The 27,792-nt window shown below is 39.3% G+C and overlaps 1 protein-coding gene across 6 annotated transcripts in view; it reads left to right on the top strand.

Moving 5' to 3' along the window:
- The window catches only part of DGK1 (diacylglycerol kinase1), a 182,432-nt gene that overhangs the window by 34,796 nt on the left and 119,844 nt on the right, over nucleotides 1-27,792 (top strand). For all 6 annotated transcript variants that reach the window (XM_089374257.1, XM_089374256.1, XM_089374252.1 and 3 more), the window contains 2 exons: nucleotides 3,333-3,711; nucleotides 3,825-3,901. In XM_089374257.1, coding sequence (XP_089230383.1) covers nucleotides 3,333-3,711; nucleotides 3,825-3,901 — 456 coding nt within the window. The remainder of the gene's footprint in view (nucleotides 1-3,332; nucleotides 3,712-3,824; nucleotides 3,902-27,792) is intronic.

The raw sequence follows: 27,792 nt of genomic DNA, 5'->3' as shown, positions 1-27,792 counted from the left end.
TTAATGGTCCATTGGTAAGTTAGTTCTTCATTATTTAAATATAATGGTCATTAAAATAATAATATATGTCTATTGACTAATCTATAACTTACTAACTAATTATTAATCCCAAACAAATTGTTAAAACATTATTCTTCCTAGAGTTTTGTTATCCTAGGTAAATGCCAAATTTAGGGTAAAGTCCAAGTTAATTCATAATAGTATAACCAATAATATTGGTAAATCAAAATTTATCCTTTAATGGTCAAATAATCCATATTAGTTCAATAATTTTCATCCAAAAATATTAGAGGTAACTAAGTCCTTAGGTAAATAAATTATTACCTATAGGGTTGAATGATTATTCCTAAAAATATAACTACAATTATTGGTCAATCATAATTTATCCTTTAAACCTAAGGTTAAGTTTCTATTAATAATCGATATTTCAAAATTTATTTATTTAAAAATATTAAAGTCAACTATGTTATAAGGTAAATATTATTATTATTTATAAGGATTAAAAAAGGGGGTCTTTTTAGACATTAGTTAAAGGGAAACTCAATTAGTCATAGAAATAATTATCAAGGTATAATTAATAAATTTACGAAGAAATAATAATAATGCCTAATAGTATCATAAATAGGTTAAGGTTAATACACTAATAAGCCCGAGACTGCTTAAACACTCCAAAATAATCGGATAAATCTGCTAAAAGAAAATAAAAGGAAGGGGAAGATAGAAACCCTAAGACCAAAAGACAGGGGAATGAGGAGGCTAGGAAGATAAGGCTGGGACCCAGCAACTGCTAATCTTCCAGCCATCATCCCTATTAAGATTGTTTGGCCTTTTCTCGATCTCCAGGGCCTCTCTAAATTTTCGATGGTGAAACTGCGCAACTTTGGCAATGACTTGAGCCTCCTCTATACATACATGATGCATAGTCTTCCCAGCACTATCACTTGTCCAACAGACGCAGCTCAGTTGGCTAGGCATCAAAAGTCAGATGCGAAGGCCAAGTTGATCATACTTGATGTAGTCAAGGATCACTTGATACTTCTTCTCATCGTGAAGAATGCTGCATGGGATATGTGGGAGGCTGTAAAAGCTTTGTTTTAGAACAAGAACAAAAACCAGATGATGGTATTAAGAGAGAAGCTCATGGGCATCAAGACGATATTTGGAGAGAACATAACTTCGTATCTAACAAGGGTTTAGCAAGTTCGTGACAAGCTTAGTGCCATTGGAGATGATGTTCAGGAGCTGGAGTTAGTGACGACTGCCTTGAAGGGCTTTTCTGAGCAATGGAAGCCATTTATCAAAGGAATAATCTCATGAGAGAATTTGCTAGAGTTGAATTGGTTATGGAATGATTTCATCCGGGTGGTATTTTGGGACGAGGATCTTCAGAAAAAGAATACCGATGAAGAGAATCTTGCTTTCGCTAGTAAGTTGAAGAAGGGCAAGGGGAAGTTCGACAATGGCAAGAAGAAGGACTTGAGCAAAGTGAAATGTTTCACTTGTTGTCAGTTTGGTCATTATGCGACTAAGTGTCCGCGAAGAAAGAAAGGAGAGAATGAGAAGAAGCAGGAGAATATTGTGGCTGCCTCATCTAGAATTGAATAGGATGATTTCTTGAAAAGGTTCGATGAGGAGTTTTTGCTGATCTAAGGGGTGTGGAAATTCCCACACAAATCTTAGAAGTTGCAGTCACATAGTCTTGATGAGACGTAAATTGGGGTGGTTGGACCCTTTCATATAATGACCATGCTACTCAATGCTTCATAATTCATATTGTCTCGTGTTTTCAATTATCATAGCTTCAAGAATGAATATTCATGTTAAGGCATTGTAGGCTAGGACAAATATGTAGCTTTTTCCAAAAAATGCTTCAAGGACAAATAATCCTTCAAGGGAGAGGCAATGTAATGAATATAAAAATAAAAATAAGCATTACATAACAATAACAATAATAATAAAGTTAATTAAATAAACTACGGGACACCACCGTTCACCTTTTTGATTAGTCAGTGCACATAAGTATATTGTCACAATGGTTGTTGTATCATCAATTCATTCATCATTGTCAATAATATAAATATTACATCCTATGTGGATTTCAAGCTTCAACTATTTGTCCTTCCTATATTGGATATTTTTTCACAGATGAACTGTTGTTCATTATGCTTTCCTCCTTTCCTCAACTTCCCAATGAGGGCTAGGTCTGGTACATCCTGATAGCCTGTTGAAACTGTTTCCAATCTCATGTCCTCTGTGGTAAAGATGTATACACTGCAAAACAATGCCAATATGGACTGAAGGCGTTCAGATAGGTTGAGTGGTTCGTTGATCAGTTCGGTTCTGATAACAGTGGTCCTCTATATGATTTGGCTATAATGGCCTTAGGTCATTTCAGCTATTAACAGGCCCAACACATGCAAATTTGGATAATGCCACTCTTTTCCTATGAGAATAGGAGTGCAGAGAAAGGAAGAGAAGAATGAAAATGCCTTATTTATTATGTTCTGATATACATTTTAGGAAAAGAGTTTTCTTGAGATAAATCTAGTTTGTACTATACAAAAACATTTTTTACAATACTATTTGTACTGTCTAGATTTATTTTGGCTCCTATTCCATAAACAGAGCACAAAGTTACAGAATTACAATAGACAAAAGAGAATCAGATTTTTTATAGAATAAATGTTATGAAAATGGATGGAATCTGTTGTAGGGTTTTCCTTCTCTGTTGTACCTAGATCCTGCGACTCTCTCTCTACTATTGTTAGTTATATCTTTTCTTTAGCAGCTTGTATGCTCTACTATTTTTAGTTATATCTTTTCTTTATCAGCTTTTAGCATACAAGAGCGTTCTAGATACTCCCATAGTCTATTGATGGCTGATTGCATTCTCTGGTTCTGCTAACCTTTCTTGGTTGTTTGTTGGACCTTAATAAGGTTATCTTATCTCATCGCATCTTTATCTGTATGATGGTGCTGGCAGATTTGATTTCTTAGAGCATAAAAATATTTGGTTATTTTTTCTGCTGTCAACGATGACCCATTTTTTTCCGCTTGTGCAACATCTTCTGATTAAACTTGGTCAAAGTAATGTTGCTAACCATGCTGATGGAGAATGATGACATAGATACATGCATATATAGATTCACATCATTTTGGTAACTAGAGATAGCATAAAGAGAAGACACAACTCTCCTATCCCATTTTAGCCTATGTAGGAAGAGAAGAGTGGGCTAAAATGGGATAGGAGAGTTGTGTCTTCTCTTTATGTATATGTAGACATCTAACAAAACATTCCTGAAAGGACTTGATATGATGATTGTTCGTTCCAGGTATTTGAGCTGAGTCCGAAACAAGGTCCTGAGGTGGGTTTGGCCCTCTTTCGTCAAGTGCCACACTTCAGAGTTCTTGTTTGTGGTGGAGATGGTACTGTTGGTTGGGTACTTGATGCTATTGATAAACAAAATTATGAATCTCCCCCACCCATTGCTATACTTCCTATAGGTACTGGAAACGACCTAGCAAGGGTCTTGTCTTGGGGAGGAGGGCTCAGTGCAGTGGAGAGAAAAGGTGGCCTATGCATGGTTTTGCGTGACATTGAACATGCAGCAGTTACGATGCTTGACCGGTGGCGAGTAACTATAACTGGACGACAGCCAAATGAAATGCAGAACCCTGATATCTCAGTAAAATTCATGAACAATTACCTTGGTATCACATTTCTTTAAACAAAATTATTTTCTTTTTCCTTTACAGAGTCTGGATTAAAATTAATTTGAAGCAGGCTTGCTGCTATATGGTATTTATTTCGTCCCTTTTAACAGGAATTGGATGTGATGCAAAGGTTGCTTTGGACATTCATATGCTAAGAGAAGAAAGTCCAGAGAAATTTTATAATCAGGTATTTGATAGTTCACATGTTTATGTCGATATATTTCCAGGTTTAATGACAAATCACATAGACATAGCTGTGGAGATTTTTTTTCATTCCCAAAGGTCCAATTTTATATAAAGAAATACTTCTTGGAAAATGCAATATTTTTTGGGAGTTTGCTATCTATGTTATTTAAATGTTTAACTTCAAGATAGAATTTCTATGTATGCAGCATTTTTTTAAAGACATTTTTCCTAATATGATGTGTTTTTTGACATATTTTTACTAGAATAGGGAAAAACCTGATTTTTTAGATGAAACAACAGGCCTACCAAAGCAAGCTTGCGTTTGGCAGTGATAAATCATTTTGAGAATGATAGTTGTGAATTTGTACTTTCTGTAAGATTTATTTGGTTTGAGTGGTTTAACCTTAGTGCAAGACATAGATGAAGCAATTGTACACTGCATTAAGGCATTCTCATCAACACAAGTTTGTAGTCATATATTTGTTGTTTCTTGTGCCTGTAAAAGAAGTGCATTTTTTCTAATGTGGGCATTTATTTGCCAAGCAGGCTAAACAAAATCAGAGTTACATAACTCCTTTCTCATATCATTCTCTTTGTTGAATTTTCTACCAGGATGCACAGTAGAAAACTAATCTTTGGATCCGATAATCACTACCTTATAATTTTCATGCAGCTTATCTTATGCCAATGATATTATTGAGCAATTATACACAGAAGATTTCAACAGTAATGCACTGAAAACAGTAAGATCATAAAGAGACAACAATGCACAGTAGAGACAACAAAATTTTCCCCGAGAAACCCAAACTTGGGAGAAAACCCAGCAACTTTTCTTATAGGAGAAATTCTTGTTCAGCAAGGTTTACAATAAATTGTCTATAAATCTGTGTGCCAAAAACCAAGTCCAAACTTCAGACACTTCATCCTTTTTTCTGCTCCTGCGAGTGTCTTCTATAGAAGAGAGATGATTATGAGTGAGTGATCAAATGAAGTGTCACATCATCTATATGTATACAAGTCGAATGGGTGCATTTACTCCAAGAGACACACACTATAGAAGAGAGATTTTTATGAGTGAGTGATCAAATGAAGTGTCACATCATCTATATGTATACAAGTCGAATGGGTGCATTTACTCCAAGAGACACACCCTTTCATGGTGGGTCGACTTGTCCCTTTTGAACCTACATGAAACCCAAGAAATAAAATTTATATTAATTAATTTCCATAATTTTTCTAGGCCGACATAAGAGGCATCTTGGTGTGCAGGAATACCTCCTGGTGCTACACAAAAATCAACACTTTTCATTTATTAATAAAGTACTTATTCGTAGCTTAATATGTTAAAGTGGATCAACATTGAGTCAACAGAACATTTAATATTATTAGGTTGACCTAGCCACGCGCGGCTCTGCTGAACGGATTGCAACAGCCACAGCCGCCAGCGATCGACGCCATGAGCGGACCAGGGGGCGGGGAGGCCGCTCCCACCCCTCCAATCTCACCTGCAGACGCCTTCAGCAGCTTATTAAAACAGCAAAGGAAGAAACGCAAAACATCAGAGGCGCCGAAGTTCATTAAGAAACTTGAAGAGATACCTGAGATTGCTCTCCCAGAGGAACAATCGATCAAAATCGCCCTAGCTCTGGCTGACAGAGGCCTAGTAGGGCAGTTTATGGGCCGCTGGCCATCCACAAAAATCACGGACGAATGGATTCAGAGGAACTGGAGACCTCAGCTAAAAAACAATGTGATCTGTTATGCTGTGGGACGAGGCTACTTCATTTTTGAATTCACAACCAAAGAAGATCGGGATTTGGTGTTCAGAAACGGGCCGTATTTTATGGGAAATCAAGGCCTGTACCTAAATAAATGGAGCCCCGACTTCGACCCCTCCGTAGATGTCCCTAAGGAGGCGCCGGTCTGGGTTCGCCTCCCGAATCTCCCGATACATTGCTGGAGCTATCAATCCCTGCAGAAGATCGGAAATGGGCTGGGTCGTTTCATTGATAAAGCTGATCACAAGGGCCAATATACCTGCGCCAGAATCTGTGTGGAAGTCGATCTGGAGGCCGGTCTGCCCGAAGCGGTCAAGCTATCAGTTGGAGAATGGCAGCATTATCAGAAGCTGGATTACGAGCAGTTGCCGTTCAAATGCCGAACCTGTCATGAGCATGGACATTTCCAGCGTGACTGCCCAAAAGCTTCAGCAGGGACCACGGTTGAAGAGGAAGGATGGAAAGAAATTAAAAAGGGAAAGGCTGTCCCAAAACCCCCGGGGCAGAATACCTCTGCATCGTTGGGGAAACCTCAATCTAATCCAAAGTCCAATGCTGAAATCAAAGATGGCTCCTCCTCAGGAGAACAGGTGGAAACCATGGAGACACAAGAGGAAACTGGAAATAAGTCGAAGCAAGTGAAAGATATTGAAGGAGAATCATCGGCTCCTCCGATTGATGATGGTCAGCAGGGGAAAGAAGGTAATGAAGAGCACATCAGCCTTGCCTCCGAATCTGAGGAGGACTCGGAAGAGAGAGATTCTGAAACAGATAACTCGCAAGTCACTCCTATTAAATCGACAAGGGGCCAGAAATCCAAGAAGAAACAGCGTGAGGAAAAAACTTACCTAGATGTTCTCCAAGGTTCTCAAAAAACCCTCAAAGGAATGATGAATACAAGATCTGGGCGCAAGAGTAACAGGGCTCCAAAAGGAGCCTCAATCCCCCAAACCAGTAAATAATGAAATAAGTCTCCTGGAATTGTAGAGGATTAGGCAGCAGGTTGAAAGAGGAAGCCGTCAAAGACATAGTGAGAATATATTCGCCTGAAATCCTTCTCATCCAGGAGACCAAGCTGGAGGAACCCGTTCTCCTCCAATCTAGTAAAGTATTTTGGCAAAAAGGTCCAGAAAGAGCAATTAGCGCAAGAGGTGCTTCTGGTGGAATAGCCACCTTCTGGAACAGCTCCATTTATGATCTCATTCAAGAAAAAAGCAATCCCCATTGGCTTTTCACTCAGCTCCTTCACAAAGATTCTGGTCAACAGGTAAGTATGTTTAATGTATATGCTCCTGTTTTGCCAGGGGAAAATTTTTTTTGTTGGAACTCGATTCAATCTTTTCTTTCAGAACAAAATCCAGGGAATATTATCATTGCAGGGGATCTGAATGTCACCCTTGCTTCTGGTGAGAAAAAGGGAGGCTCCATTGTAAGGGACCCAACTAGAGAATGGGTTGAAGATATTATGCTGGGCTGGGACCTGGAGGATATAAAACCTACTTCAGGCAAATTCACCTGGTCCAACAAAAGATTAGCCCCAAATCATATAGCTGCCCGGTTGGACAGATTCCTTGTCCACTCATCCTTCCTGACTTGCGGTCTAATGGCCACTTCTAAAATTCTTCCAAACCTCATTTCTGATCATAAGCCTATCCTCCTTGAGCTTTCACTGGATGGTAATTTAGGCCCCATTCCATTCAGGTTCAGCCCTCTGTGGATTCAGCAAGAAGGATTTCAAGATGTAGTTTCGGATGCCTGGAATAGGCCTGTCCGTGGTTCCCCTTTCTTTGTGTGGGAAGAGAAAATTAGAGTTTTAAAAAGAAGTCTTAAGGAGTGGGCAAAAAGATTGGAAACACCCACTGCCAAAAGAAAAGAATCTCTCAACAAACTTGCTGCCCATCAAACAGCAATGGAGAACAGTCCTGTAACTCAAAATCTCCTTCAAAAAGAAGTCGAGCTGCAAAAAATTGTTCACAAATCTAGCAGGGAGGAGGAAGAATTTTGGAGACAGAAATCTAGAAATTTATGGTTAAAGTCCGGAGACAGGAACACCAGCTTCTTTCACAAGCAAGCCGAAGCCAGAAAGCACTTCAAAATAGTTTCTGAGATACAATACCAAAACACAGTTATAAAGGATTTTGATGGCATTAAGAGAGCTGCTTATTCTTTCTTCAAAGATCTTTATTCGGCTCTTGAAGAAAACCCTATAGACCCCCAAGCCTATCCGATGGATTTAATTCCCAATAGCGTTAAGGACTCGGACAACGCCATGCTGACTGCTCCGATCAGCTTGGATGAAATTAAGCATATTCTGGATTCTATGGAGCCTGATAAAGCCCCAGGACCTGATGGGTTCACCGTCAGGTTTTACTTGGCCTGCTGGTCGACAATCAACAAAGATTTACTAAGAATGGTCAGAAAATCCCAGAATTGTGCAAAGCTGGGCGGTGGCATCAATTCGGCATTTCTAGCTTTGATCCCAAAGGAGAAAGGAGCTGCTGACTTTAGCAGATTTAGGCCCATATCATTGTGCAACTCTAGCTACAAGCTGGTCTCCAAAATAATTGCCAACAGGTTAAAGAATATTTTGCCAACCATCATCCCTGAAAATCAAGGCGGATTCATAAAAGGAAGAAAGATTTTGGACAACATTGTGCTGGTGCAAGAAGCTGTCCATTCAAGTTGCCAAAGAAAAGAGAAAGGTATGGTTATTAAGCTCGATCTGTCTAATGCTTTTGATAGGGTAAGACATGATTTTTTGTTCAATGTAATGAAGAATCTAGGTTTCTCATCCGACTTCATAAGCTGGGTGAATGCCTGTATTGCCTCGCCATGGATCGCTCCGTTGGTCAATGGCCGCTCAACTGACTTCTTCCAAGCCTCTAGAGGCCTCAGACAAGGCTGTCCCCTGTCTCCTCTCCTTTATGCTATTTAGGCCTCGGTCCTCAGTTTCCAGCTTGATCACAACCAGAAGATTCAAATTCTACCGGGCCTTAGAACGACTCAGAGAGTGAAGGATATCAACCATGCACAGTTCGCAGATGACACTTTGCTGCTTGGAGGAGCCAGCCTAATCTCTGCCAGATCTTTCAAGAAGGAGCTGGACATTTACAAATCGATTTCAGGAAGTAAAATTAACTATCGGAAATGTTCAATCTATGGCTGGAACTGCACGATCAAGGAGCTGTCTGACATTGCAAGGCTTTTAGAAATGGATGGAAATCGTAATTGGGAGTCTTTTAAATATCTCGGGATCCCTATATTCAAAATCAAACCCAAACTTGCCCATTGGATGCCGCTGCTCGATAAGTTAAAGAACAGAATTCAAGCTTGGGGTGCCTCATGGCTGAATAATGCAGGGAAAGTCATCCTGATGAAGTCAGTCCTTATAAGTATGCTGCTTTACCAAAACTCAATTCTCCTCGCCCCCAAATCCTTTCTCAGCAAAATGGACAGTTTGTTGAGAAGATTTCTTTGGGAAGGTGGGAACAACAACGACAGAAGGATCCATTTAGTGAACTGGGAAACCATCAAGAAACCTCTCCTGGAAGGCGGCCTCCATCTGCGCAACTTGGCTGCTCAAAACCTTGCTTTGGGATCCAAGATTTTGTGGAACTTAGTTTCCGGTAAATCAAGTTGGAGCAAAAGAGTCATCTGGAAGAAATACTACCAAGGTCAACGCTTGAGATGCCTGGATAAGCCTCCAAGAACCTTAAAAGGATCCTCGATCTTCAATCTCTGCAATCATGCTATGGAGCAGTTCAGCCAGCAACTTTACTAGATCCCAGGTAATAGGAGAAAAATTAAAATCTGGGAAGATTCAATTCTTGGAGACCAACCGCTGATTCAAGTGGAGGGGCTTGCAAATATCAGAGCTTGGCTTCAGTCCTCCAACTTGCACACCTTGTGGGACATTTCCACCTGGAAGAACGACACTGATAGGCTTTGGGATTGTTGGAATTTGGGAGAGATTCCTCATAGGTTGCAGGGGGAAGCTTCACTTCTGCTGGATCTGCTTCAAGGCAAGTCTCCCTCAAAGGCCACTTCTAAAGACAAAAGAGGCTGGGGCTCCCTCTCAGGCTCTTACACAGCTGCCGAAGGTTACAAAAGTATTCTGGCTGTCCCTTATGCTCCTCCTAATCCAGCTATATGGAAATTTATATGGGATTTCCCCTCTCTCCCCAAAATTGACTTTTTCTGTTGGACTGTTGCGCACAATAGCATTCTCACCAGAGACAACTTGAGAAGAAGAGGGATGGAAGGGCCCTCCAGATGTTCCCTTTGTTTGGCTGTTGAAGAAAATGTCAACCATATGCTGTTGCTCTGCCCTTTTGCTCAGGTAGTTTGGAACGGAGTTCTGAGGTTAAACCATGCAGATTTTGTTCTTCCAGAAAGCATCTCTAATCTTTTCCGAACCTGGGTCATTCTATCTCCCTTTTGCCTTAAAAAAAAAAGTCTTCTCAAAATAAGCTGGATGTGGATCCCTAAATTTATATGTTGGAAGCTGTGGTTGGAGAGAAATAATAGGATCTTCAGAGGAGAAAGCTGCAATCCTACAAGAGTAATTTCTAAAATCAAAGCTCTGCTAAGCGAGGCTTTGGAAGTCAACTCTACTGCCAGGAATGAACTGAAGTTGCTCAAAGAAGAGGAGCAATGGCTCCAAGAACTGGCACCGAATCTGAACGAAAGACCCACACCTTCTGCTCCTATCCATGCCAACTGGGAGATCAGGCTGGAGGAACAGGAGTTTCTAAAGTGGAGATCAGCCTTAGATGAATACTGTTTGTTCTTCGATGGGGCTTCTAAAGGAAACCCTGGGGCGGCAGGCAGTGGCGGGGTGCTCTTGAAACCTGGAGGATCAACAGAACTGCGATTCCATTGGGGCCTGGGCACCGAAACCAACAATAGAGCAGAGGCTCTAGCACTGTGGCAAGGACTGAACCTGGCGATTAATCGAAACATTCTCTCTCTCTGTGTATTTGGAGACTCTAGGCTCATTATCCAAGCAATGTCCTCTCATAAGGCTCCTCATCAGGTCCATTTAGCCACTGTTATCCAAAAAATTCACCTCTTACTGCCTAAGTTCAGGAAAATCTCCTTCTATCACATACTAAGGGGGCTCAATTCTCAAGCAGATTTGGAGGCCAATCTTGGCTCCCTCTGCAACCGAAGAGCTCTGGTGGTTAATTCGAAGGAATCCTTCTGTCCTATTCCATAAGGTTCATTCTGTTCGATCAGCTGCTCCTTTCTGAGCCTTTGGTTTTTTCGCTGCTCCGCCATACTCTGTTCCATGGGTCCTTCCCTCAAGGTAATTGCAAAGCTTATAGTCTTGATCTCAGGACGCTCTCAGACAATCCCTTTATTAACACCCTCTCTCCTGTCAAATCTCCTCTCGCGGACCCAATCTCCTCTAAAATCATCTCAGATCCTGTCCAGAATCTCCACTGTTCTCACATCCGAACAATGACTTCCATTCATAACTGAATACCATCAAAGCTTTTCATTCCCCAATGGAATCATTCGTTCTGCAGTTTCAAGAATGGCAACTTGTGCGTTGAAAATCCTTATGCCGCCTGTATATCCTCCATAGAAACCGAGGTCTCATTCAAGCTCGACTCTCCATTGCGCGCTGCTTCAGGGTTTGTCCAAAGAAGCCCGTCGAACTCAGTCGTTATAGCGATCAAAGCCGGGCACATCCTTCATCTAGGCGGATTCTCTGTTCGTCTGTTGTGAGATTTCCTGTTCTCGGCGTGAGTTGGACAGAACAGATTATGAACTCATTGAAATGTAAATGCTGAACAGTTTGGACAAACTGAAATGTAAATGCTAGCGGCAGGCGGTTTGCCGCCATAAATAAAAGCTATAACCGTTAATGTCAAAAAAAAAATATGTTAAAGTACTTATTCATAACTTAATATGCTAACATTATGTTAACCTAATCCAAATACTGTAAAGGCTAAAAATAAATGCTAATTGGCCATTATATTAATTAATTATACTAAAACCCCCCTTAATGGTCTTTTAGGAAAATTCACCAAGCTTTACATATTTCATGTGTTAGACATGACACGTGGGTGACACATGTTCGACACGAGTTTGACTCGTGTCCTATTCGCAGGATATGATTTTAACAATTGTGACACGAGTTTGACTCGAGTCCTGTTCATAGGAGACGAGTTTGATTAGTGTTGGACACGAGCCTTACTGGTTTTCCAAAATATGGACATGCCTCCAGTGGATAAAGCATCTTAAAATCAATTTATTGCCTCATTCTCATGCAATTTAGTCACAGGTTTGGAGCTCTCAAAGGTTTTGGAGTGCAGCCAAGGGCGACTAAGCAATGTTAGAAGGGATTCGAAGTGTTGGGAAGGGGATTTGTCCAGGCTCTACTAATGCTATGCAATTAATGGTAATGTTATCTTTCATTTTCATTCTTTCACTTATTTTTTAAACATTATTATTAATTGAATCAGGTTGTTTTAGAGCGGTTTTAACCTCTAGGATTTCACATGGAGAAAGTAGAAATTTATATCCCACTCAAAATCCAGCAGATTTAATAGTTTTTTGGATTTCAAGATTGGGGGGATTGCAACATTTCCATTGGAGTTTATCATGTATGAGGGTATGGAACTAGCATTTAATTAAGAGGACCAAGCCCTTTATGTACCTTGATGTTGGTGGCATTGATTGTTGAACTCCTCTGTCATGAACCTAGTAAAAATGTACCTATCACTCAAACATAATCTCGATTTGTCATGTTAAGCTTTTTCTATCTTATTTGAATCCTTAGAGGGTAATATTGATGATGAGGATCCCAATATAGGCAATGATTTTGATGATATGTAGTACTAGTTATTTGTTGTAGCATGACTTTTTTTTGGACTCTATCGGGCATTTAGGGTGTCTTTGTTCATGTATTTTCGGTTCAGAATTGGATTGCACTCAACGGTATTTTTGTTATATGCAGTAGTTGTATGATTGAATTTGTATCATCATCATGTAAATGTTTTATATATTTCATATTTTGTGTAATTCACTAATTTGTTATATTTTTTTAAATATATATTATATTTTTTAATATGTTATATATAACGTGTTACTTAGAATTGGACTAAGTGGCTTGGTGTGGATGTTTGCAGTGTGCTTCTGCATTGTACACTATTGTAGCTCAACTTCTCCATCTTTTACAAGCTGCCTAATGTAATGACAATATGCCTCTACATGTTTGGTGCACTCATGAAATATTGGATCTTTGCTAATTTGAGAAGCAGTTGTCTATAACGCGACTTTTTGAAAGTCTTTCCGGTGGGTTTTTCCGGTTGAAATCCGGCAGGAATTTATTGGAATCGCAAGTTTGATAGCTAGTTTCTGCACAATGAAAGCGTCCCAGGGGTTTTCGAGGGTGCTGAATCCAAATATGCAGTTAAAAAACCATTTTAACTGCAACAAATCAAGATTTAACCTCAATTTCTTCCGCCGGATTCCGTCACCGGAATCTCCAAAAAGTCGCATTATAGACAACTCCATTTGAGAACACCTCAATTGTCAAAAAAGAGCTTTTTAGGCTAAATTTGTTTGATCAGTTAATCTGCAAGCATTTTCCTAAGTCAAACTACTTCACATGCTCCTTTTACTGCTGCGTTATATTTTGCCTCAATTGAAGAAAATGAAACAATATATTGTTTGTTATTGATACAAGATACTGCACTTGTTCTAAGACAAAGCATAATTGATTGTGGATTTTCTATCATATCACAGATTATGCCCAATAAAAATTTGAATAACCAATTAACTAGAATTCATTAGTTTTGCAACACGTGATCCCAAAGTTTGCTATACCTTTCATATTTCACAAAACTTTGTTTCCGTCCAATTTTTTCTTTGGGGTTTGCTATGAACCGAGATATGTAGTTGACTGCAAAAGTAAGATCTGGCCTAGTGGCTATGAGATAAATTAGGCTTCCAACAAGTCACTGTAGGCGAACCAAGGAATTGTATGTTATAGACATGATAATAATAAAAATAGAATAAATAAAATAATTTAATTAGTTTATTGAAAAGTCAAAAGGCACATGCCCCTTCACCTTAGTGAACAGTAAATGCATATAAGTAGGCTGTCATGAGGCTCATTGTAACACATCATTCTTACCAATCTTTTATTACTCTAAATTTCATTCATATATTTGCAGTCTGTCATGAGGCTCATTGTAACACATCATTCTTACCAATCATTTATTACTCTATATTTCTTTCATATATTTGTGGAGATTTTAATTTCGCTGGAAAATAGGTGTGTTTATCTCATTTGGTATCAGAGCCAAATTCTTGGCCAATTTTGTTGTTGTAATACTCCAATCAATTAGCAAATTTCGTGGATTAAATCCATACCTATCTAAAAAAATTGATCCATACATTTTCTATCTACATTGTTTACCTATCTAAAAAATTGATCCATACATTTTCTATCTACATTGTTTTGTACAACGACCTCTGATCTATACAGTTTGTGTGTCGTTTCTGTTCAATATTGTTTTGTACAAACCAAGAAGCTGTGTCCATACACGCAGTTCGATATGTCTGTATCAATGTTATCAGACTGGACCGTCATTGTACCAGTAAACCCCCTGGATCAGGAACCAGTCAACCGGATTGGAACCAGTAAAAAAACTGGACCAAAAAATTGATCAACCAAAAACACATAAATATCGAAATTTTAAAGAAAAACACATATATTCATGTGCATCCTTATGAATCCAAACCATTTATACAAAAATATATTAAATTATGCAACTAGGGTCAAATTCCACTTTGGATAGCTCATTTGATGTAGATAATTATTGCATTAAATTCCTCTTTCTGAGAGGACCAAAATCAACCTAAAGATCACTCAAAACGAACAAGGAGAAGTGTGTTTTTTGAATTAAAAGTCCTCACATGTGAAATTGTCCAGATCGGTTTCAACTTCAAGTAGGCTCATGAAGCCCAAACGACTTGTCTTTTCACCCACACGGATTCATATAAATACATGAGACATCAAACCTCATTAGGCACCTCATTCACACAACATACATCTTCTCTCTCCTCCTCCTATTGGTTTGTACAACTCAGAAGTAAAATGCTTTTCTCTCTCATGCGAAGTACATGTGGCTATCTTTGATTAGGCCGAATTACAGGTCTACAGGATGTTGACCAGAGTTGACTTGGGCATTTTTGGCAGATTTTGACCTCGGTTTTGGGTGAATCTTCTCTGTCTTAACAGGTCGCAGATATTGGTGTCAAAGTCAAGGCAATCTGTGCTCCTTGACCGAAGCCCTAATTGCAGAAGTTGACCACAGGCTACTCCATGTTGACCAAATTTGACCGCTCCAAATCAGACTATTTTGGGCTCATTTTGTTAAGCTAAAGAGGTCGTATAAATTTCTCCAAGACCGTGCTCCTTGAAGACTATTTTGACTGCTGTCTCATCTTTGGTTAGGGCACACTTTGACAACAATTGACTGCTGTTGACTTATGCAGACTTCAGGCAGATCAGTTTTGACTACAGTTGACTCCATCTCTCTCTTGAGTAGTTACTTGGTATTTTGTCATTATTTGGATATTGAATTGATATTGGATGATGTACTCTCTCTACTGAACATTTGAAGACAATCTAATAAGAAGAAGATTTGCAAGGGTTTTCCCCACAGTGGGTTTTGCCCTGGTCATTGACCAAATTTGTGTCTCTTGTCCAGTGTTGCGAACATCTTGACTACATCCCGATTTTATCTCGAAATCATGATTTTTTGGGCTAACCGATGTTTACCGATTTTTAAAGATATTTTTTATGGTATCTTAATTTTGCCGATGTTTGCCGACTTTTTATTGATATTTTCCCGATTTTCCCAATTTTTTTGGTTTTTCAGACCCCTGCCGATTTTATCCCGATGTCGATGTTCGCAACATTGCTCTTGTCTCTTGGGTGTCTTTCTTTGTGCATTTGTTTATTTGTTCTATCTACTGTCATTGGATAATTGAAGAAGTGAAATTGAGAAATTGAATGCTATTAAATATTGTTGAAGTAATAGTTGCAACATAGAACACAGTGATGAAAAATTAACAAAATAAGCAAAAATTCTCATTTATAAAGCATGTAAAGGTGCACATAACCAAAATAACACCAAGTGCAATCCATTTCTGAATTGAAAATAATAAAAAAATAGGCCCTAGATGGCCTCCAACATAAAAAAAATCATGCTACAACAAATGCCTTACATATCATCAAAATCTTTGCCTATATTGGGATTTCATCATCAATATCACCCTCTTGTTGAAGAATCTAGGGCAATTAAATATAGTAGGATTCTTCTAGACTTGATAGCAATTTGTGAAGTACTTTTTCGATTTATATTGTTAGCTTGATCTTCTTCTCTTATTATTATTGTCTGTGATTACTTCATCAAATTGCTACCAAAACACAAGAAACAAGAACACAAGATATTGGCTCTCTGCCAGGGCAAAACCTCTCTCTCTTAGAGAGGAAAACTCTTTCGTAAATTTCTCTTATTGAAGCTTGTTATTGATCAATGCCAAACCCTAGACCCTTGACAAGAATATCCTCCAAGCACACGTCAAGTCCTTCCTTCTTCCGACATTTTGTTTCCTGGCACTTCGTCCTCATTTCGGCACTTCGTTCCTCGATACTTCGTCCTCCTTTCGGCACTTCGTTCCCCGACACTTCGTCCTCCTCCTTCTGGCAACTGGTGATAGACCTTGTTATGTGAGCTCTAGAAGAGATACTTATCTTTGATCCTTGGTGAGGTCCTTCACCTATGAAGATACCTTCCTTCTCTTGTCCAACCGAGCTTCTTCTTTGATGTGTAGATGCAGACTTGATGTGACAGTACTACATCCCTAGTTTCTCACACGTGTGAGAGGTTTCACTTATGTTTTGACTCCTTTCTCCTTCGCTTGTGAGAGTCTCTTCTTCGCTTGAGTGGGAGGCCTTATAGGCCTAAGTTTCTAGCCCAAACAAAGAGGAATATGCAACTGTGATCTTGCTGTTGTTTATAACCACAGACTGCCCTCCTTTTCTCGCACGTGTGACTATAATTCACTAATAAATCAGCCCTCTGGACTTCGGTTTTGTCTTCTCCTTCTTCGCTGCACCAGAGGCTCGCTAATTTCGAAGGTAGGTTTCTTGTCGTTGGAGGAGTGGACAACATCTATATATATAGGTCTGTCCCTCCTTTAGGCCGACTTGAGGACTGTAGGCCGACTTGACTTTTCTTCTTCGTTTTTTCTTCTTTAGTGATGTTGTTGCTTGGAGGGATATCTTTGACTCTTATACAAATATATACAAGTGCAACATGCCCTTAAGGGTCTTCAACATTTCTTTTGACTGTTTGATTTACCTATAGAACTTTGACATGTGCTAGACCTATTTCAATGAGCAAGAAAATCATTGATAAATATAACAAAAATAATATTTCTTCTCTTTTATAAATATAAATATCAAAAGTACATTTATGAAGACCTTAACCTAGTTACACTTTCTTCAACACCTCTAAGCATTAAAATAAGATAGAAATGTTTGGCTTGCCAATTCAAGAGTTTGTTTGAGCGATGGGTACATTTTTAGTGGGATCTAAAACTCTACTTTCTCCTTATTAAATCCAATGAGTTTGGAACCACTCTCAAGCATCATGAGTCAATTCATGGTAATGTTAAAAATATAAGTAAGAGGATGAAATGAAAGATAAAGGAGAATGTCACAATACTTTAAGAATTTAACATTACCATGAATTGCATTGCAATAGTATAGCCATAGGCTTGAATATTAGGCATTGGTAGGGCAATATGGTCAAATATTAGGCTTCTCCAGTCATATATCATTACTTTAAAAAAAAATTGCGTTTAAAGGGTCCTTGATAACATTGTACAAAGTGTTAGTTTTTGTAGCATCAGAGGTGTTCTAGTCTTGAAACTTTGTGGAGAGAGGCTAAAACACAAGTTTTCCATAACCCAAAAATCGTTTATGGAAATATCACCTAGAAGTGTCTTAATTAGATTATTAGCCTATTTTTAAATATTTCCTAAATCTAAACTTAGGAAAATGGGTTGATTAATCAATATTAATTGAGAAAGGGTGAATTATCTAGAAACTCACATAGATCGACTAGGAAATAATCTCAACCATTGTTAAAGTTTAAATTTTGGCTGTTGGAGTCCCGCAATGAGATTATAAGAAGAAGTCGATGGGTAGATGGTGAACATACTTGTGGCACAAAGGATCGATTTCCTTGGGCAGTTCGATTCTCTAGAGAGTAGCAACAATTGTCGGAAGAAGGGAAGCAAAGACAGAGAGGGGCAGAGACAGTGAGTCTGAAGGAAGTTTTCTAGTTCTGGAGAGTCAGAAAGAGGAGGCCGAGATTTTCTCCAGGAGGCTGCGTAAAGGCAACGTAGAGCCTCAAGAGGACGATTCATTCTAGCTGAAGAGGAGCTCGTTTTCAATTCCAGACGCCGGGAATATTTTCTAGAGCGTCAGAGAGACAATATGTGAGTCAACAGCAGGCAAGACAACTAGATTGGCATCTGATTTAGGTAGAACGTGTGAGGGACTGCGCAAGGGTGACGCAAGGCCTGCACGGAACTGGTTGGATGGCTAGCTTTTCAGAGGTAGTCAAGTGTCGGGATTGCTCGAAGAGAGTGTAATATCCCTCGTAATTTTTTTGCCAGTATTTCTCTTCGATATATTTGCCAGTTTGGCGATATTTATTGTACTCAGAATTTGTCATTGCTGCTTAATAATAAAACCCGCAGCTGCTGCAAACGGTTTTCCCACATTGGTTTTTTTCCAGGGACTTTAGTCCAAAAATAATCATGTCAAATTTACTGCGTGTGCTAGTATTTTCTTAGTTTCAATTTTATCTTCCGTAGTATGTTTATCTGTGAAGATTGTAGGGTGATTAATTTGTTGTTACTATAGCAATAAACTACATAATTAATTTATCACTTAAAGCATTAATTCCAGTTGTTGCAATAGAATTTCAGTAGTGAAATTTTCACATGGTATCATAGTGATTTTGATTAGACGGGAAGCTCAGAAGCAGGAGCAGAAAAATTTGTTGTTCAGTGGGAGCAACATGATGATTTTTCTGGGGGCTGTGCAGAGTCTAAGCCAGGCTGTGCAAATTGTTGGGCAGATTGATTTTGTAGTGCAAGGTGGCAGAAAAATTCGGCTTCCCAGAGAAAGTGATTCTAACAGGAAAATGGTGCAGCAGTCTCGGAACTTTCTGAATTATATTAATGCTGGCTGGGACAAGAAACTTGATGGGAGAATTTACGAGCTTATTGGCAAAGGGTCGACTTGAAATGAATGGTTGGGCCACCTGTGTGAATGGAAAAGAGATGGACCTATCTATTGTTCTGTCTTGCGCAGGCATATCTCAACTCGATATTGTCACTATGTTACTTAGCATGACGCAGTATTTTCGCTGGGCAGATTCCTTGCTTGGGCGCATAAGGGTTTTGTAGCAGTTGCTAGAACAGAATCAATGTAGGTGGAAGAAAAAGTGCACACACACAGGGAAATTTTCTCAAAGGGTTTCTAGCCTAAAAATCCAAATTTCCAATTGCAGCCAACAATAGCTGCAAGCATATTGTCTCATTCCATATGGGAGTGCGAATAGCATATTCAACAACCAAGCAGGTGAAAGAGGGAGTTTTCCGGTTCAGTTTCAGAGATGGCCACAAATGGGCTTGGGGATCAGGATAGGTTGGAGGGAGCCTCTAACTATGTCATCTGGAATGCTAGGATGTCCTTCTTGCTGGACAAATTTGGCCTGAAGACCTATGTAGACAATGTTGTGGCAGTACCTCAAGATGCAGATCAACTGAAGGAATATAGGAAAGAGATAGCAAAGGGGAAGCGGATAACCTTGGATGGAGTCTGAGACCATATAGTCTCACATATAACAGACAATGGAACAACCAAGGAGATGTGGGATGCTCTCGGTCAACTATATTAGAATCTTTCCGAGCAGTGAAAGATGTTCCTGCTGGAGAAGCTGAGAAACATCAGGATACGGAAGGGTGAAGGCATAGATTCCTTCCTCACCAGGGTTCAGGAGATCCAGGATCAACTTGCAGTAGTTGGGGAGGCACCTCAACCTATAGAGCTTGTGCGTTCGGCATTGAACATTGTCTCAGAGGAGTGGCAAGTCTTTGTCCAAAGTATATTGGGCTAGACACTTTGCCTAGGTGGGGTAGGATGTGGTCAGACCTGCAGCAGGAGGAGATGAGGCAAGCTCTAGTAAAGAGCTCCATCAGTGGAAGTAGCAGTAAGGGATCAAAGGGTGAGGAGGAGGAGGAAAATGTAGCCCTTGCATCAAAGTTCCCAATAAGGGACAGGGGGAGAAGAAGAAGAAGAAGGACCTATATAAGGTCAAGTGCTTCAGGTGTGCGAGTTTGGCCATTATAGTACCTAGTGTCTTCTCAGGAAGAAGGACAAGTAGGACAAGGCGACAACGTTCGTAGAGATAGACAAGTTGTCCTCCAGGTTGGAGGAAGATTTTGCCATGTTTGCAGCTATAACTCCAAGAGTGAGGTGGGCTGATATGGAGCTATAGTCCCAGTTTGCAGAGGTTGGCCAGGATCCATTAAGGTGTCTTCCTCATGGATCATTACCTTGCTTTAGGTGCCCACAGTATTCAATCGTAGGATGAATCAGTGTTAGTGATGCAATCAGATTCCAGAGTGACGGTTGCCTACTAGTTGTAGTCAAGTGCTGAGGAGCACAGATGCAGTTTTGACAATAGAGCAGGTAGCTCAAAGTAGAGTCAACAACAATGCAAATTCCTTAGTGGACAGTGTATAGGTTAGTAGCAGTCAGATGCTCAGGAGATAGATGCAACACAAAGACATAGTTGATTTAGTATTTCAGATGCTTCTCAGTTCCACTAGTTGCAGTAGCAGCAACAACAATAGAGAGGGAGTTGTAGTGTAGATGCGGGGTTGGCAGCAGTATAACAGTGTCAGTAGCAGCACGAATGCAACATCAGAGTTGCGCAGTGGTTGGTGGGCAGTGGCAGTGGCCATACATTAACAACGTGACAGAGGGTGATACAGAGACAAGGTTTTGAGGCGGTGCAACACTAGAACACCTTCTTTGCTAAGAGGGAGTGTTAGTTTTTGTAGCATCATAGGTGTTCTAGTCTCAAAACTTTGTGGAGAGGCTAAAACATAGGAGTTTTCCATAACCTAGAAATCGTTTATGGAAATTCCACCTAGAAGTGTCTTAATTAGATTATTAGCCTATTTTCAAATATTTCTGAAGTCTAAACTTATGAAAGGGCTTAATTAATCAATATTAATTGAGAAATGTGTGAATTTTCTAGAAACTCACACGGATCGACTAGGAAATAATCTTAGCCATTGATCAAGTTTTAATCTTGGTCATTGGAGTCCCACGGTGAGATTATAAGAAGTTGATGGGTAGATGGTGAGTCCCACGGTGAGATTATAAGAAGTTGATGGGTAGATGGTGAAACATACTTGTGGCACAAGAGATCGATTTCCTTGGGCAGTTCGATTCTCCAAAAAAAACAACAGTTGCCAGAAGAGTTCGAGCCAGAGAAGGAAAGCAGAGACAAAGAGGGGCAGAGACAGAGAGAGGCAGAGTCAGTAAGTCTGAAGGAAGTTTTCTAGTTCTGGAGAGTCAAAAAGAGGAGGCTGAGATTTTCTTTAGAAGGTTGCGTAGAGCCTCAAGTGGACAATTCGTTCTCGCTAAAGAGGAGCTCGTTTTCAATTCCAGAGGTCGGGAATATTTTCTAGAGTGTCGGGGAGACAGTTTCTCAGTCAGCAGTAGGCAAGGTGGCTAAATTGGCAGCTAATTCAGGCAGAGCGTGTGAGGGCCTACATAAGGGTGACACAGGGCTTGCACGAAACTAGTTGGACGTCTACCTTTTCAGAGGTATTCAAGTGTCGAGATTTGCTAGGAGAGAGTGTAATTTCCCTCAATTTTTTTTTGCCAATATTTCTCTTGGATATATTCGCTAGTTTGGCGATATTTATTGTAGCTAGAATTTCTCACTGCTGCTTAATAATAAAACCCATGACCCGCTGCAATCAGTTTTCCCACATTGGGTTTTTCCAGGGATTTTTGTCCAAAAATAATCGTGTCAAATTTATTGTGTGTGCTGGTGTTTTCTTAGTTTCAATTTTATCTTCCGCAAGATTTTCATTTGTGAAGATTGCAGTGTGATTAATTTGTTGTTACCGTAGCAATAAACTACATAATTAATCTGTCAGTTAGAAGAATTAATTCCAGTTGTTGCAATAGAATTGCAGTAGTGAAATTTTAACACAAAACCAGCCGGTTCGGTACTGAACTGGTCGGTTCAATGACAAAGTGTCGGTTTGGTACCACACTGGCAAAAAATGGTCTAGTTCACTGGTCCAAATTGGTTTTTCCCTAGAGCAGTTGGTTTTTGACTAATTCGGTCCAGTTTTGAATCTATGATAACATTGGTTACAAGCCAAACCACTAGCTTTCACTATTAAATACTAAAATAACCCACACGTGTGAGATGTGAGGCCTTTTAGGCTGACATCATGAATAGAAAAGGCTCCAAATGGAAAATGTCGATGCTTCTAAGTGCCAAACTTGATCTAGAAGCATCTAGAAATCAACCTTTAAGGGTTGGCCCTCAAATCCCTGTGAATGGCTTATTGTGGTCCCATATTCCAGTTGGGAAACCATAAGAGTGTTCTCATTGGTCTCCAGTTGTTCATAATGTCAATATCTTCTCCAATGTTGAGGGCTTCTAAGGTGGTGCTAGCCCTTCCATGTCTCAAGGGGTGAGACCATCCTCATCTGGGCCCTGGATCAGTTGCCATCCCTCTCAAAGTGCTAAGGCCGACCTGGAGGTGTGCTAGGTATAGGTGTATCATCCAAAAGGTCATCAAATTTAGGGCAAAGCGTCAAAACACTTTAGGTGTAGAAGGTGCCCAAGGTCATGTGTGATGCTCTGCTGCTGCTTGGAGTCCCATGGCTCTAAAAAATTCACCTGGAGATGCCCATATGCTTCTCTGGAGGCTTGGGTACCTGTGGGTGAGGCACCGAGGTAATGGTTGTGGAACCACCTGACAATCACAACATAAATTCTAGTGCAGGCAACAAGTCATTTTGGGCAATAATCATTTTTGCATCTGAGTGAAACATGCTTGAATGTAAAGGTCTATTTAATACCTCATATAAGGCTTCCTTTCTAGAATCGGGGTCTTGAACTCACAATGGTGTTTCCTCCTTAGCTAGGAGTGGCTAAAGGACCACCTTATTAGGTGTTTCTACCCCCAATGGGAAGTAACATTTCTTTGGTCCACCCTTTAATTGATAGGTGTTAGTGAATAATAATGATGGTACATGTTGAATTTTGTAGCTATGGTCGGTATTCATATTGATATATTGGTGTATTTGTTTATGTAAAGTATGTTCTTCATGCTCCAAGAAAATCAAATTTTATATTTATCAAAATGACAAAAAATTTAAATTTTGAATATTGGTTTTGGCTCCCAATTGTTCAAGTTGGCTCTCTCTACTCTACAAGTCGGCTCAACTAGCATTGGCATCCATTCGACCTTATGATTGGCCATAAATAAGATTCGAGGGATCGCCAAGGTCTAGGAGGCATTAATTCTTGTGCAGGTCGAAAACAATTCGCAGCAAAGGCCTAGATGAGTTCTTAATGCCCAAGTATTGCCTTGGGCAGAATTCATGAAAATGTGCGATCTGCTAAGCTTATGCATTTGGGTTGAGCTGTTTTGTAGTTTTAAGAAGGGTTGCACTGTGATCATGTGTTTGGTTTGATCTAAGTTTGACACCCGCAACTTCTACATAGTTAGGATTCCAGGGTTCGTCTTCGCACTAATCATTAATCATTGATCATTGTATTTAGAGTGCGATATCAATGGGGATCTGTAGAGCGTCGCTGGATTTAGCAAATCGTAGAGGATCAGTGAGTGACCCCAATATGAAGGGGACTCTTACCATCATTTCCATGATCTACAGTGCCCTTGCTATTGGCATTTTCATTTTTCTAGGCATTGATTTTAGTAGTTTGGACCTCTGCGACTTCATTATCAAATTAATTATGCGAAGGGGAATGGTAATTGCACAAACTCCGATTGCACCCATTTGATTGCACAACCCTGATTCTGAGTGTTGAGACAAGAAATGAAGGCCCTGTCGACATACATGCAAGGTCCACAGGTTATGGCAGAGAGTTTGGGCCAGCGTTGACTGATCCAAGCTGCGCAGTTGTAGATCGAGGGTAGTAGGAGACGCAGTTGCAGATGTAATCGTACAACGAACTTTTTGAAGGACCTCGCAGGTATATGCAGGGAGATTTCAAGCTTCATTATCTAGTTTGGCAGTATTTATCCATCCACATTTTATTTTCTTCTCTCAGCCACAAAGTTACATGAAGCAATCAATCTTAATGTTATGGGAGGCCATTATGAATCACTTGGTGCTTTCCTATGTGTTGTTTTCTAGCCAACAAACCATGGAGGTTGTCACAAAGATAGTTCAAGTTTGTGTTACCCATGAGTAAAATAATTATAGAGACTGATGCTTTCTTGGATAAAAAATAGAAGCATAACACTTGAGACACATTTTATATGAAATATTGAGATAATAAAGCAGGAATATACTAGTTGCACGTTGAGGTACTTTTTACAGAAGAATTTCAACAAAGATACCATTGTATGTGCCCTCAGAGGTGCCAGTGGGTGGAGTTCCTGAAAACAACAGTCCTTGTGGTAAGAAGCATAGTTGAAAATTTGCAAAGGCAGCTTGATGTTATATGAATCACTAGGTAAACTGCAAGTACAAGAGGTTGAGATATCATCCTCCTTTTGCTAAGACCTATTTTTCTTCTCATTTAGATCATTAAAATGTGTAGACTTCTCTTTGCGAACAACATTTCCTAACATGCCCATACATTTTTGAATCATGGAATGTTTCTTGCAAAAGATGTGTCAAAAAATATATAGCCACGTAAGCATCAATTGGTACATGGCATCTTCTTTAAAGGTCACTGTTGGCTGTAGCCCATAGTTGATGGAGGAAATCGCTAGCTAGAAGCGTAAATCAAAGAATATTAAAAAAGCAGACTCTTTGTCAAAACACCTAAAGGTGGAATTTGAAAATTTTCCCATGGAACAAGCCTTAGAAAGCACCATAAATGACATAAATAACTTGGTGAGAAGGCAACATTAGTTCAACTGTACATGAATTGGTTCTTTGGACAATGATGCTCTTATGGAGCAAAGAACAAGATAGATTGAAAACCCTTTCTCTAAAGGAGAGTCCATATTACTCTTCAACACAAGCAGCTGATGGATCTACAGAAAGAAAAGGAAGTAGGAAATTGGTTGTTTGCAGTTGGGTCGAATTTGAAGTTTATGAAGATAGAGGATGTTCTTTCTAAATTGGAGGATATTAAGTTGGGCAGTGAAGCCATCAATGCTTACCTTGATCCAGCGTAGGTTTATGGAACATCCTTGTAAAGTAGCCTAATTTGATTGGAGGATATTAAGTTGGGTAGTGATAGTTAATGGAGAGCATCTCAGTAGCCTAGGCTATAAATTAAAAATTTAATGCATGCTATGAGATAATTAATTAATGAAAAGTGGCTATTAAAAGAGATTATTAAAAAGTCACTTTATTTAATAAAGTAGAAGTGACCCATGGTATTGTCCATGGTATTACGATAAACCATTATAATAAAAATAGAAGCATGAGCTCATGGAGGATATGTGTGGATGATTTGGTGAATTGTTTTTGTGGCTCTTTGAGCATTTGTTTGAGGGTTTGTAACCTTAAGTGTGGATTGTCTTCGAGGGTGAGACTATCCTCCCCAGGGATCTTACTGTTCTCTAGTTTCGGTGGTGAAACATCCACCTTAGCTAGTTTGGCGGGGGATTCATTTTAGATTCTCCACTGACACTTAATGGAGGAACCAACTGCAATAGTGTCCAGGAGTTTGTGATTTTGTAGCAGCTTGCAACATCATTAGCCAGGTTTCCAATAAACCGATTTTGGCATTTAGGACAATTGTCAACATGTACTTTCTTATTATAATAAATAAAATAACTGGTTGTTATTGTTGTTTATCTTTGCATTTGGTTGATTCGTTTTTATGTGAAATTTATTGTTGAAAATCGGGGTAGCTTTGGGATGAATTTCAAGAGAAATCCATTTACCCAATAGAAGCCCAACTACCCCAAGGATAAACCATCTTGCCCCAAAGAGAATTTAAATTTGATAAAAGGGAAATTATTACTTGTTGGCACTCGTTATTATTTGATGTGACAAATTTATTTGAGCAAGCAATAATTAAGGCATGTGGTGAAATATATTTAAATATTATTAAGTGTAAATTAAAATGGTTTTCTTCAAGTTAGATTTACTAAGCCACATAAGCCACCCTTGGCTCCTCCATCATTTGATATAAATGACCACCTTGGAGCTCATTAAAACACACATCAACAACTCAACTTGATCTGATATTTCGATGACAATGTAGCTTGCACTATTTGAGGTATTTTGGGACAACGAATATTCTATCTCCGTGTTAGTGTGTATGGCATTCTGTTGCAACTCATTTGGTGTCCCTGTGACAACCCATATGGCATTCTATGGCAACTCTATCTCTGTGGTAAGGCTGTCCAAATTATATGCATCCTATCTTTGTGCTTTCTTACGACATATCTTAGTCATCCATGTGGCATTCTTTGTGGGCTATTTCTCATCATTTATGTGCATTGACACCACTGAGTTAGGGCAATTTTGCTAGGTATGTTTGAAGGCCCTTTTATGCATGGATGGTTGGTGTATCTCTAAACAATAGGTCAAGTCTTTCTTGTGTCTTTTGGTGGTAGGGCCGAAAGACAAATTTTGGATGGCAGAAAAAGCTCAGGTTGTAGCTGGAATGACGGCGGGTATCCTCAAAGGGCAACGCTGAAGTTTCAATGAGCAGAAGTAGGAGTTATGATGGGTTTGAGGTCTGTTACTTCACTGAGGAGACCCTCGACGTTGATGCTTATAATCTAGGCTGAAATATTAGTCATGATGATGCTTAGGTTGTGGAGTATTAAGGACAAAGGTATGTTTGATTGATGTTCTGTTAAGTTGATTAAGGTGCAAGTTTGGACAAAGTGATAACAACGTATGTATAGGTATGGAGGGTTATTGAAAGCTACTTAGAAGAGCCCTTCTTGAGCATCTCTATGACAAGAGTTTATGTGCCCTAATCTAATGATGTTTGGGCAGAGCTTCTAGTTCTTATGACTATGATGTTTGGGCGGTGATTCTTGTAATGGATGGATGGCAGAGTTTTTAGTAAAGTATGACAGTGATGTATGGTTGTGATCTTGGGACAATTGGCAAAGATACTTGTTCGTATATATTACCACATGACAATGATACTTGACTATGATACTTGTTCATATATGGCAATGTTTCCTATGTTTATGACAATGACAAATAACAATGATACCTGTTGCACACGTTTTGTCACAGTTCCAAGGAAGCAGTACCATTTTTTTTAAAGTTCAGAAACCTCAGCCAACATATTATTACGTCATTATAAACCTATTCTGCAAATTTGTAATGTAAATGATGCTAATACGACCGTAAATTTGTAACAACCTAGGTAAGCCTATGATTTTGGCGACAAATTTCATCTTAGGAGATTTTTTGTCTCATTGATTATCTGTGTTTTTAAACACGAATGATCGACAAAGTTTTTCCGTCCCGCCTCACCCCAAAGCTAGGGTGGGATTTATCGTCGAAGTCTTAGGTGAGTCCTAGTGTTTTAGTAGTCTTTTGTAAAAGTGATTTGGGAATAATTTAAGCTATTTGGCTAAATTATTTTATTACAAATCACTTGGTCTACTAGATCATATTGTATCGCAAAATTGGGTAGGTTTTATGAGGGTCTATAACGAACGTGTATTCCCCCTTTGAGGGTTGAATTTGTAAATTCTGTTGGAAAATTAAAAAGGCAGTAAATATTTTCTCAATTTTGATAATTACTTTTGATGTTTCTTATTATGACAATTCTTTATATCT

Source organism: Pinus tabuliformis, chromosome 8, assembly GCF_031772625.1.
Source record: "Pinus tabuliformis cultivar Carrire ecotype Pingquan chromosome 8, CPIR1, whole genome shotgun sequence".
NCBI classification, from domain to species: domain Eukaryota; kingdom Viridiplantae; phylum Streptophyta; class Pinopsida; order Pinales; family Pinaceae; genus Pinus; species Pinus tabuliformis.
This window is presented reverse-complemented; position numbering and strand designations above follow the sequence as displayed.